Genomic DNA, 12,928 nt, shown 5'->3' on the forward strand with positions numbered 1-12,928 from the left:
TGATTTGATCAAAATATTTTGAATTCTGAAGCAAATAAATTAGCTTGATGCCAGCTGTTACTTCATAATTAGCTCTTGAACAAGAATGTGAGGGAACAGATAAAAGAAGGGTACATTCCACACCAGCTTTAGAAAATATTTTTTCATACTCTAAACTGTAAAACTACAGAGCAAGTATAGTAAAAGAAAAGCCAGACAGAGTGTAAGGGTCTCATGATGTCAAAAGAGCAAGCCCTATCTAATAAAGAAAGTAGCAAAAGAAAAGCATTTTCAAATAATAGCATAAGTAAAAAGTTGACTGTCAGGTCTATTAGAGTGCTCTTGATTAAAACAATCTGTCCCCCACGGGATCAGAAGCACAAGTTTCTCCAGGGTGCAGAATGAACTCCGACTTCCAGGGACTTTGCTGGTTATAAACAGTACTTTAGGCACTCGGGCGGACCAAACGTCAGAGTTCACTTGAATAGTCTTCCTCAACCTGAAGGGTAACAATACAGATGCAGTTAATGGCTGTGTTTCACCTTTATCCTTCCCCATTTTTTCCTACTCAATGCCATGAAGCAGCCCCTACAACTTGTGTGTCATAATTGTTTAGGGAAAGTAGGCCAATATGGATATTGATATTATTTCAAACTCTTTCAATGAATAGGCATTAATAATCTATAGTTTATATTGGGGTTAATGGCCTGTTTTAATTGAAACTTTTTTATTTTTGTTATTATTAATTACATTTTTTTTTCTTTTTTACCAGGTTTAATTCCAAGATCTATAGCCAAGTGGAACGCTGGGGCCCTAGTCGCAATCAGCCTCGAATGGTCAATGGTCACCAGGCAGCAGAGAACAACCAGCACCTGGATACATCAATGGTCATGCTGAGAAAAGGTCTGTCGGAGAGTTTAACATAAGTGCTGGGAATTAAATGAGCTGTTTATACCAAATGAAAAGTAATTTTGCATGTTGATTATAAAAGTAGTTAAAATGTTTTACTATGAAAAAATAATAAAAATATACAAAATAAAACTTAAGTAATATTAGATTCTGACACTGTTAATGGGCAGTTGAATTACAAATTAAACAAAACATTTAAGGGACCTTAAAAATGGCACCAGACACCCCATCAATAATATTAGCAACCTCGAGGTATTCGTATTTTCGCACACAACGGTAGCACTTGAGTCTATCAAGAATGCCAAACTCACACAGCCATTGACAGTCCTATGTTCAAGAACAAATTGCTGACATAAAGGTCAGATGTAGACATACTCTAGAATAACACATTCAAAAATCAGTCATTTCAAGCAGAAATGGCTATTAGGCAACATTAGTAATGTTTTGGTGTATTATAAATCAATTTAAATGGTATTTTGATAAAACAAAATAACATATGATTACAAAGCTCCATTTACAGCAGTCATTCCTTCAATGCACTAAGGGTCAACTTCCTTAACTTATCCTTAAATCTGAAACTTGCAAATAAAAAGAAAAGATTAAAATGGATAAAAAGAACACAGACATTGAATGGAAGATGACTGTAAAATGTATTGTGGTCAGAATCCTAGGGTCACCTTTTTCCTGTTGCAGACAATACTGTTGTATTTAATGAAGAAGCCAACTTATGACCTGTAAGGCATTTACTTCTCAAACTACACACTCTGTCTGTTCTTATCCTCTTATGCACTTGTGTATCTGAGACTTCCCCTTCTTTTTCTATCCTGGTTAGATCCCATCTGGCTTCTCCTCTCATGACAGTAATAAGATACTTTTGTATGAAATATTAGCTTTCTTGTCAATCTGTCACATAGAATAACCTTCATTCTGCAAAACAAAAAAAAAAGAACTGAAGTTTAGGAATGCCAGTACCTTGCAACCCAAGAAAAGACCCTTTACTTGCTTTATTGGAGGAAATAACAGGCTTCAGGTTTCTCTAATAACCAATTAACTTTTAAAATGATTAATTAAGAATAAGCTAAAGGAGTCAAATATTAGGGCTTTGTAAAGTTGAAATGCAGCTTTACAATCATATATGAATGATAAATTAAAAATTGACCATTTGCAACCTTAGTAATGTCTTGGCTGTATTTTTAAATGAATGTAATGCTATCTTGATAAAAAAAAAGGTATACAATTTTCTGGTGATGACTGAGAAATATAGAATCTACAAGCAGCTAACCAACAGATGCGGAGTACAGTGGTGCCATAACAGACAGAAAAACACATCATACTTTGTCACTAGGAGTTTACGGTAAACTCCCGTTATTGATAAGGTGCAGCTGATGTCGGCAAAGCAGTGCAGACAGTGCTTGATAGATAGATAGATAGATAGATAGATAGATAGATAGATAGATAGATAGATAGATAGATAGATAGATAGATAGATAGATAGATAGATAGATAGATAGATAGATAGATAGATAGATAGATAGATGTGGGTGTGTTTCTGAGTGGTACCTGTGACAAATAGGGGCTCTGTCTATGGCTTTTTGAGCTAAATATTGTTAGGACAGGCTCCCCATGACCTCGAATTAAATTGAGGTTTAGAATATATGTCATTTTATTTTATTATTCTGACCCACCAGTCTATGAACCTCTTACGTATTACTCTCCAATATTAATACTCAAACCTTGGAGTTGTGCTGCTCCATTTATTCTCAACTGACAGCAAAGTCTAAAGCACAGGATATTATCAGGTGGAACTGTGCACTGCTTCACATTATGTCTAAATTCCTGAAGCTGTTTTATTGATTTGTGATCCTAGATTCCAGAAACGTGCTGGAAATAAAATCAAAGATTACACTCCCCTATTTAACCATTTCTTGCGGTTATTACCATTGAGGAAATGTTAACAGTCACTAAAGACAAGAGCTACTAGACATAGAAACAATTTCGTTCCTACTGCAGTCACTATGGTTAAACACAGTCTCTGATACATCCCTTTTCCTGATTTCTATTCTCTTCCATTTAGTATAAATAATGTTTATATTATATAGGACTTACCTAATATACTACTGGACGGGAGTGCACTTCTACTTTGCTATATTGTTTAAATCATTTGTGTTTACTTAATGTTGTGATGGTGTATTGTATTATCTATTGTGTTGTTTAATTCTATGCACCCTTTCATTGTGTGGTTGAAATACCAAGAGAAACTCCTAGCAACTATGATGCCTGGTAATAAAGTTCAAGTCCCATGTTCAGTTCAGTTACAATTCATTTTGATCAATTACTTCATTATTGACATTATTATTTTTATTGTCATACATTTTTATTATTATGTTTGCATTATCATCACAGCCACCATTTTGTAACTATTTTCTGTTTACAGCAACAATGCCCATTGCAGGTTATGCGTATTGTTGAGATTGCTCTGTGTGACATTATCATGCTAACTTTATAAAAGATGGCCATGCAGAGTTAACAGGCATCCAAGCATTAGATAATAAAAGCAAAAAACAGTCTTGTGGTCATGCAGTATTAGTAAGGGAAAGGATATTTAGTTAGAATCTTGGCGTTAACATTTTTGACTATGAATTTTGGCTCTCCATTTTTTGGTTTGGTTTTTTGGTGATAGTTTTTTCATACTTATTTATGGTATTTAACTCAGCCTATTTTTTTTACGACTTGTCCTTAATTGCTATTTTTTCATCTCCTGGTCACAGTTTTATTTTCCGCCCTTTCCAAAAGATCTTATTTCTGTCTTGAACATAAGAACAGCAAATTCATGCATATTCTTTTTCTAATTATGATCTAGTACAAGGCATTATTAGTAAAGGCATTTTTATCCTTCTCTCTTTCTTCTTGTTTATTTCTCTTGGTATAGGACGCCGCTCTGTTCAGGAGTCATCCCCTGTTCTCATGGTGGATGAGTTATTCTGCCTACACCCCCACCAGCTCAACTTTCCTGAAGCCAGCTTGCGTATCATGATCACGCAGCACTTCTCACCAAGGACTCGACTCAGTATGGCCGGCCGGATGCTTATTAATGAGGTATGGTTATTTCACATGTAAGTGTCTTCCTAAAGTAATTGATAAGAAAAATGAACACTATGGCATCAATATGATTCTTTTGCTTTCTGGCTGTTGTCTTTACAAAGCTATCAATCCACATAGCAAAATCACCAATGACAAATGAACACTTAAGATGTACGTATAGAAATCCACATACACTTTCAAGGGTGCCTTTAGCAGTAACATTGTTCTTTTAACATTGGTGATGTTACTGTGCAGTTCCAGTTTGCCACTACTGTCTCATGAGCTAATCTTTTTGGCCAGTTTATGAAGAAACACAACAAGGACTATTGTTATACAAAGGAAGAGGTTTTTGTTCCGAGACATTTTCAGTGGAAACTTTCTCTGAATACAACTTAGTACAAATGACAGGAATTTTTCTTCTTTAGACTGAGTAAAACCCATAAATTAATGATAATCTTAGTGTGATGAATTGACTCTGTTTTAATTTTTTTCATATTTCTAATCACTTTGTTTTTTATAGGTGAAATTGTAAAGTTTTTTTTGGTCGCTGAATCCATTACTGATGTTTATTTTTATTTTTAAACTCTTTCTGCAAGTGTTGTAAATATTTTACATCTTTTCTAATACCATTTGTCTATCATGCAAGCTAGAGTGGGTCAACAACATAAAAGTCAGCACCAGTCACTACCTGGTTATTCAAGATTGTGGATAATTAAAACTAACTTGTTGGTGTGAGCTTTGTTTTTCTGACCACGATTTTTGTTAAATGTTTGGGTTTTGGTGAAAGATAGGTCTGATTTTGGGCTTAGACTTTACGTTGGCATAATGGCTACGTCTCCTAAAAATTTAATGACCTTTACCATCAGGCATAACACTTAACAGTACTTGCAATTTTTGTTTTAGTATTTTTTAATTTAAAATGATTCTCACGACATCCATAAACCTCCTCTTAGGCCATCCTCTTTTCCTCTTACCTAGAAGCTCCATCTTTAACATTCTTTTCCCAATTTACCCAGTATCTTTTTCTCTGCACGTGTCCAAACCAACGCAATCTCACCTCTGTGACTTTGTCTTCAAACTGTTCAACCTGAGCTGACCCTCTAATGTACTCGTTCCTAATCCTGTCCATCCTCGTCACACCCAATGCAAATCTTAACATCTTTAAACCTGTCACCTCCACCTCTTTCTCCTGCTTTCTGGTCAGTGCCACCGTCTCCAACCCATATAACATAGCTGGTCTCACTACCGTCCTGTAGACCTTCCCTTCACTATTGCTGATACCCGTCTGTCACAAATCACTCCTGACATTCTTCTCCATCCATTCCACTCTGCCTGCACTCTCTTTTTCACCTCTCTTCTACAATCCCTCTTACTCTGTATTGTTGATTCCAAATATTTAAACTCATCCACCTTCGCCAACTGTACTACCTGCATTCTCACTATTCCACTGACCTCCCTCTCATTTACACACATGTATTCTGTCTTGTTTCTACTGACCTTCATTCCTCTCCTCTCTAGAGCATATCTCTACCTCTCCAGGGTCTCCTCAACCTGCACCCAACTCTCACCACAATCACCATCACAATACCATCTGCAAACATCATAGTCTACAGGGACTCCTATCTAAAATTGTCTGTCAACCTATCCACCACCATTGTAAATAAGAAAGGGCTCAGAGCCGATCCTTTATGTAATCCCACCTCCACCTTGAATGTCACTCTTACCACAGACCTCACCACTGCCTCACTTCCATCATACATATCCTGTACCACTCTTACATGCTTCTCTGCCACTCCCAACTTCCTCATAAAATAACACAACTCCTCTCTAGGCATCCTATCATATGCTTTTTCCAGGTCCACAAAGACACAATACTTCTCCATCAACACTGTCAGAGCAGACATCACATCTGTGGTGCTCTTTCCTGGCATGAAACCATTCTGCTGCTCACTAATCATCAGCTCCCTTCTTAACCTACTGTAGCTTCCACTGCTCCTATAACTTAATGCTGTGGCTCATCAATTTTATCCCCCTGTAGTTACTACAGCTCTGCACATCCCCCTTATTTTAAAAAATCGGTACCAGTACACCTCCTCTTCATCCTCTTTATAGCTGTTCTTACTTCCTACTTGCTAATCTGTTGCACTTCCTGATTCACTATCTTCACATCATCCAGCCTTCTCTCTCTCTCATTCTCTTCATTCATCAGCCTCTCAAAGTACTCTTTCCATCTGCTCAGCAACTTTCCCCGCTTATGAGTAAGTGAAATTTAATTTTTTAAACTGCCGCTTGTCAAAAAGTGTCAGCTTGGTGATTTGTTCATTCTGAAGTTGTGGAGTACTATGACGTGAACAAGCAACCCTTTCACAACATGAAATCAAAAATCATGGGTCAAAAAGTGCATAATACCATATGATCATGTTTAAAGTACAGCACCATTGCAAGATGCAGCTTGTTGCAAGGTATTTAGTGTCATGTTTATCTATTATGAAATTTAGTCTTAAACATGGAAAAGATGAATAGAAGCCTCCAAAAAGCTTCAGAAGTGTAGGCCAGGACTGTCCTGGGCAAGCCCAGAAGAAGTTTACTCAGTCCACCCTACTCCAACAAGTTTCTGCCTGGCTATGGCCCAAAATGGGGAAACTGTTAAATAAAGCTTAAAAAGTGCTTAATGTCCTTAAAGAGCGAGAAGTCGAGCAATATCTCCAACTTATGACCAAAAAAGCAACAATCTTTTTACGTGAAGGGTATTATAAAAAAGGAATAATATAAAGAGTGGTCAAAGTGCAAACTCAAACAAGTCAAATCCACTAATTCAAAGATAGTAGCAAAAAGATCAGGAAACTGGCAAAAGAATAGAAATAGTAATACTCACAGTACTTCAGTACACTTCAATGAAAAAGCTACATGAGCTCCTTTCTTCTGGACTTTAAGTAGCCAGAGGGCGGAGTCAGGAGCACTGATGTCTGGATGGACCCGCCTCCTGGGGCTCCATCAACAAAGCACAGGGAACATTAGGGAATTTAACGAAAACAGTACAAAATTACAAACATAACAAAAACTACATAAAATATGAAAATGAATAGCTCAAAAGTAACAACAATGAAATGTAAAATTCACATGAATTCAGACTGTTACATAACATCTGCAGATTTATATATTAGTACAGTGTTGAACAGAAAGTGCTTTACATGTTCCCTTGCAGACTAAAAAAGCTTTTTAAAAATTCAAGCAACTTCGTGCAACTCTAAGCAAATACTGCATGAATGAAGACAAATATAGGAAATAGTTATTGAAATGGATTGATGCAATGATTAGTGTTGCTGCCTCTCAGATCTAGGAGATTCTCTACAGGAAATACAGAGCTTCCTTCTTTGTTTTTCTCCACTAATTTTCTTGTCAACATTGTTTGTGGCAACTCCAATTGTTCTTGTGTCAGTGAGTGAGTGTGGATGTGTGCATTAATGTGTCCTGCAATGGAGTTTCACCATGTCTAATATACTGCCAGCCACAGTGAAAGAAATGGATTAGCTGGGATGGAAAATAAATAATTGTATGGTTAGATTTTTGAAAAGCACCACAAAAAGGGAAGTGATGCATTTTCCCAAGGCCAAGAAAATAATTTTAAGCACAACAAAACACCTTTGCACAGAAATAAAGATAATATCGAACAAACTGTGAACCAGTAGAACAGGGAGCCCTCCATTCAAGTCAGGTCAAAGAGGTAACTAAGAGGTCTATTTTACTATAGCTCTAAAAGATTTACTGCCTTCCAAAGCTAAGATGAGACAAGTTGGACTAAGAGCTAAACAAATGTATTATTTATGATTGAATGGCAAAATTAAAGCCATTGGTTAAAAAAAAAAATCAAACAATATGGGAGATTCTGAGATTCCATTAATATATGCATTTGATGCAAGCATATCACTACACTTTATTCTGAAAAAATCCATAACCTAGAAAATTTGTGAAGGTGAAAAACCTGTTTAAGTTTTCAGGAGATATGGCACTTGGGCACACAAGTGTCAAGAGGGACACACACATTTTCTAAAAGCAAGTAGGGGCCATGTGCTTTATATATTATATAAATATTATATATATTCCTTCACATTGACAATCAAATACTAGTATGCTGTGATAGTACAGTATATACACTGCTGTTATAATTGCAAAAGCTTTTAAAGACAGAATTAACAAACATAATAATTCTTTGCATTTATATAGTGCTTTTTTCACTACTCAAAGTGCTCAACAATTGCAGGTTAAGGGCCTTGCTCAAGGGCCCAACAGAGCAGAGTCCCTATTGGCATTTACACGATTCGAACCGCAACCTTCCGATTGCCAGTGCAGATCCCTAGCCTCACAGCCACCACTCTGCCTATAACAGATTACATAGATTAGATCAGACTAGATTAGATTATAATCTAGACTAGATAATAATAATATTAATAATAATAATAATACATTTTATTTATACAGCACCTTTTCCATGCTCAAAGAGCTTCACAGAGTCTCATAAAGAAACAGCAGATATATGTAACATTGGATACAGATGTTTCCTGAATAGAACATTAAAATAGATAGATACAGAAATACAAACGCATTAAATAGAATAAAAGACAATAAATCAGAGTAAAATACTAAATTCAGTACTAAAAGAAAGCCTAGCAAATAATATAATTTCTGATATAACACACACACACATTATACTAAGTATTTGGACAGAGAGGAAGACTGAAAGAGGAGGCAGAATGTCAGGTTAAGTTAAAAGCCTTCCTGAACACATTTAAGTTGATTTTTAAAAGAATGAATGGAGTCCACTGATCTAATTAATTTCAGGAGGTCATTCCAAAGTCTTAGGTGCTATACAGCTAAAGGTCCTGTTACCCATAGAGTGCAGGTTAGTATGGGCAGAACAAGATTACCAGAATCAGAGGACCTTAGTGGGTGAACAGGAGCATAGTGATGGAGAAGGTCGCTGATGTAGTTTGGCGCCGTTTAAGGCTTTGTAAGTCAATAATAGAATTTTATATTCAATCCTGTAAGACACAGAGAGCCAGTGGAAGCAAAGCAGGATGGGTGTTATGTGATTGCTGTTCCTGGTCTGTATTAGGACTCTTGGAGTAGAGCTTTAAACCAGCTGGAACTGTGATATAAGATTAGATGGGGCACCTGCCAGTAGGGAGTTACAATAATTGATGCGGGATGTGATAAACATATGGGCAAGTTTCTCAGCATTAGAAAAGGAGAGGAATGAGCAAACACAGGATATGTTACGGAGGTGAAAGTAGGAAAGTTTGTAAATGTGGTTTATGTGGGCGGAATAAGAAAAGGAGGAATCCAAAATGACATGAAGATTCCCTTGCATTAGAAGAAGGTTCATGAGATCACCGTCAAGAGTGACTGAGAAGGAGCTCATTTTCTTAAGTTGGGCTTTAGTCCCAATTTGCAGGAGTTCAGTTTTGTTGCAATTTACTTTTAAAGAGTTCTGCTCCATCCAGGTTTTAATTTCACTGAAGCAAGTTGTGAGTTGAGAATGCCCTAATGAAGTTTCACTTTTAACATTGAAATAGAGTTCAGTATCATCTGCACAAAAATGATAACCCAGTCCATAGCTATGAATGAAGGATATAGATACAGAAGAGCAGAGGGCCGAGGACATAGCAATGAGGAACTCCCTCTGTGACTGATGCTGAGCTGGATTTGCTGTTGCCAAGTAGGACTGAAACCACTGGAGGGCAATGCCAAAGATACCCAGGAAGGTATCTATTCTGGAGAGTAGAAGGTCATGTCTGACAGTGTCAAATGCTATACTAAGATCTAACAAAATTAATATTTACAAAAGTGAAAAAATAGGATTTTGCAAATATAATATGGAATATCAACCTAAACTATTTAAATTTAAAAAAAAAGTTCAAATAAATTCAGTTTAATTTTTCTATTTAGGGTACTGTAACACATTCTCTGACAAAATATACTTACAAACTTTACAGATTACTTACTACACAACGAACACACATAAGGATACAGTTTAGGTAATGGTCACAGTTAAACAAGGCAACTTCGCTCAGAATGGTATGAAAGGATCCAGTTGTTGACAATGGAGGAGCTATGTAACAAGATAAATAATGGGAGTGGGGAATGAAAGTGTTCATTTCCCTTTGGCTCCATTCACTGTGGATTCTGTTCTTGATGTGAAATATTAGATTAGGCACAGTTGCTGGAGGGTGCACAGTAGTATGATAACCCAGTCTATATGTGCTTTGAAGATTTGGAAAAAGCATATGAGTGTGCCCCGTGGCAATGTGTTGTGGGAGTTGCTGTGGGAATGTGGGATTAACAGGGCTGCTTTTCCATATTAGTTTTTCCCCCATATGATTGCAGTGAGAACTGTGTTAGGTCGAATTAATTCACTGTGGGTGACAGACTGTCAAGGTTGTGTCTTGTCGCTGCTCCTGTTTGTAGCCTTCATGCAGATGATGTTGCCTTCTTTGCCTTATCAGACTTTGAGGTTCAGCACACACTTGAGGAATTCACTTGTGGATCACCTGAGGCCATGGTTCTCTTTTGGAAAAGAGTAGATTGCTCACTCCAGCTAAGAGGGGAACAACTGCCCTTAGTAAAGAAGTTCAGGTATCTCAGGATAATGTTCACAAATGATGGAAAAAGGGAACTTGAGATCAACAAACAGAAGGGGTTGTGGTGGCTGTTCTGTTGGTGCTGTACAGGTCTCTGGTAGTGAAACAGGAGTAGAATCTAAAGGCAGAACTCTAGGTTTACCAATCAGTTAGTCCTCACTTATGGTTATGAGTTGTTGATAATGACTGAAAGAATGAGGTTGCAAGTAAAAGTGAAAGAAATGAGGTGACTTTGCAGAGTGATGGTCTATCACTCTATCATAGGAGGAGAAGCTTAGTGATTCTGGAGTACATTAGAAAAAAAATTAGAATCCAGATTGAGAGGAGCCATTTGAGGTGGTTTGGGCAAGTTGTAAGGATATCTACTCCAGTAATGACATATATCACTTGGTGGAGATCCTGTGGCAGACCTAGAACATTCTGGAGAGATTATATGTCTTGGCTACCTTGGGAATATCTGGGAATTCCTAAAAAGAGCTGGAATCTGTAACTGTGGACAGGAAATCCTGGGCTGACCTGCTTGGCTTGCTACCCTTGCAACCCTCACCTGAAAACACAGTTTCATAAGATGAGATGTGTATTATATAATATATAAAGCACAGAGTGGCCTCTTATGCATTCCATATCACTGATTCTCAATCAATTAAATTTGATGACATACACAGATCCTTCTAATAACACTGCACAACAGATAGATTTTAAATTACAGATTTTTGGGTGCTGAAAAATTAACCCATCACGTACCGTTTCAGAGAAATCTTCAGTTTTGTCATGATTTTTTCTTATATTTGTATCCAAACATTTTCGCTCCCGTAAGTGACTTATCAACAACGGTTTGTGCAGCCTGGGCATGTCCAGGCATGGAATCAGGTCAGGTTGGAAGCTGTTCTGTGGAAGTTGACATCCTGGGCATGCCTGGGCAGGTCTGAAAGAGCTTGACGCTGTCTTAGCACGCTATAAAGGTGGCTTGCATACACCGATCCTGCTCATTTGGTTAATATAGATAGTCAGTGTGTATGTTTACTATCAGTATAGTAAAGTATAGTATCTGTAGCAATATAACAGTAAGTAAGCTTGATGCTATAGACATTTTGGTGTCAGGCAATATGTCTCGTTGATGTCGTAACAACCGCGATACATTCTGCTATATCTGTGGCAAATATACACTTGCGCCTCAGAGACGTTGGATGACTGGTCTTGTGAAGAAAGCTTATCATCAGTATTTTGGCTGCAAAATAGGTGATCAAGACAAGGAATGGGTGCCTCACATTTGCTGTGCGACATGTGCTGTCAGTCTGAGAGTCTGGCTCAGAGGCACTTGAAGGACAATGCCGTTTGCTGTTCCGACGATACTGTATAGCAAGAACAGAAAGACCATGTGACAGACTGTTACTTCTGTTTGACTAATGTGTCTGGTTTCTCTGCCAAAAACAAGAAGTCAATTGAATATCCTAATCTGCCTTCAGCAATGAGACCCGTGCCACATGACGACAGTCTTCCAATTCCAAAACCACCAGAGGATTGGACTTTAGACAAACCAGATGAAGAAACTGCCATGCAGAGTACTGACAGTGACACTAACCCAGACTTTGAACCGTGCTCATCAGGTGATCCACATCTGATAACACAGTCTGAATTGAATGATTTGGTCAGAGATTTGGGTCTGTCAAAAGCAAAAGCTGAGCTGCTGGGTTCAAGACTGCAGGAATGGTGTTTGCTGTCACCAGGTACGAAAATTTCTGTGTTTCAAGGCCGACATCATGATATAACCAAATTTTTTGCACAAGTCGACAGTCTCTGTTTCTGTTGTGACATTGAAGGATTGTTCTCAGCCTTGGGTTGTGATCACAACCTGGAAGAGTGACGTCTCTTCATTGATTCATCAAAGTTAAGCCTGAAAGCTGTTCTGCTACACAATGGCAATGTTTATCCTTCAGTACCTGTTGGCTATGCAACACACATGAAAGAAAAGTATGAGAATATGGAACTGTTGCTGAAGCACATCCAGTATAGCAGGTACAACTGGAATATCTGTGGAGATCTTAAAGTCATTGCTCTGTTGCATACTACACACTGCTCTGTTACAACTATACAAAGTACTGTTGTTTCATCTGTAAATGGGACAGCCGTGCCAAAGAGTCGCACTATTCTCGACAGAACTGGCCACTCCATAAAAAGTTAGTTCCAGGACAGAAAAATGTGGCACATGAATCGCTTGTCAACCTGGCAAAGATATTTTTGCCTCCTCTTCACATAAAACTGGGACTCATGAAGAATTTCATGAAAGTACTGAACAAGAAAGGCGGAGGTTTTCGTTATTT

At 37.6% G+C, this 12,928-nt stretch overlaps 1 protein-coding gene across 1 annotated transcript in view; it reads left to right on the forward strand.

Annotated features, from left to right (window-relative positions):
* LOC114645752 (sodium/potassium/calcium exchanger 3-like) overlaps window positions 1–12,928 on the forward strand; it is a 406,374-nt gene that overhangs the window by 328,578 nt on the left and 64,868 nt on the right. Inside the window, exons 10-11 of the mRNA XM_051935338.1 lie at window positions 752–882; window positions 3,818–3,984. Coding sequence (XP_051791298.1) covers window positions 752–882; window positions 3,818–3,984 — 298 coding nt within the window. The remainder of the gene's footprint in view (window positions 1–751; window positions 883–3,817; window positions 3,985–12,928) is intronic.

This window comes from Erpetoichthys calabaricus, chromosome 1 (assembly GCF_900747795.2).
Source record: "Erpetoichthys calabaricus chromosome 1, fErpCal1.3, whole genome shotgun sequence".
NCBI classification, from domain to species: Eukaryota; Metazoa; Chordata; class Cladistia; order Polypteriformes; family Polypteridae; genus Erpetoichthys; species Erpetoichthys calabaricus.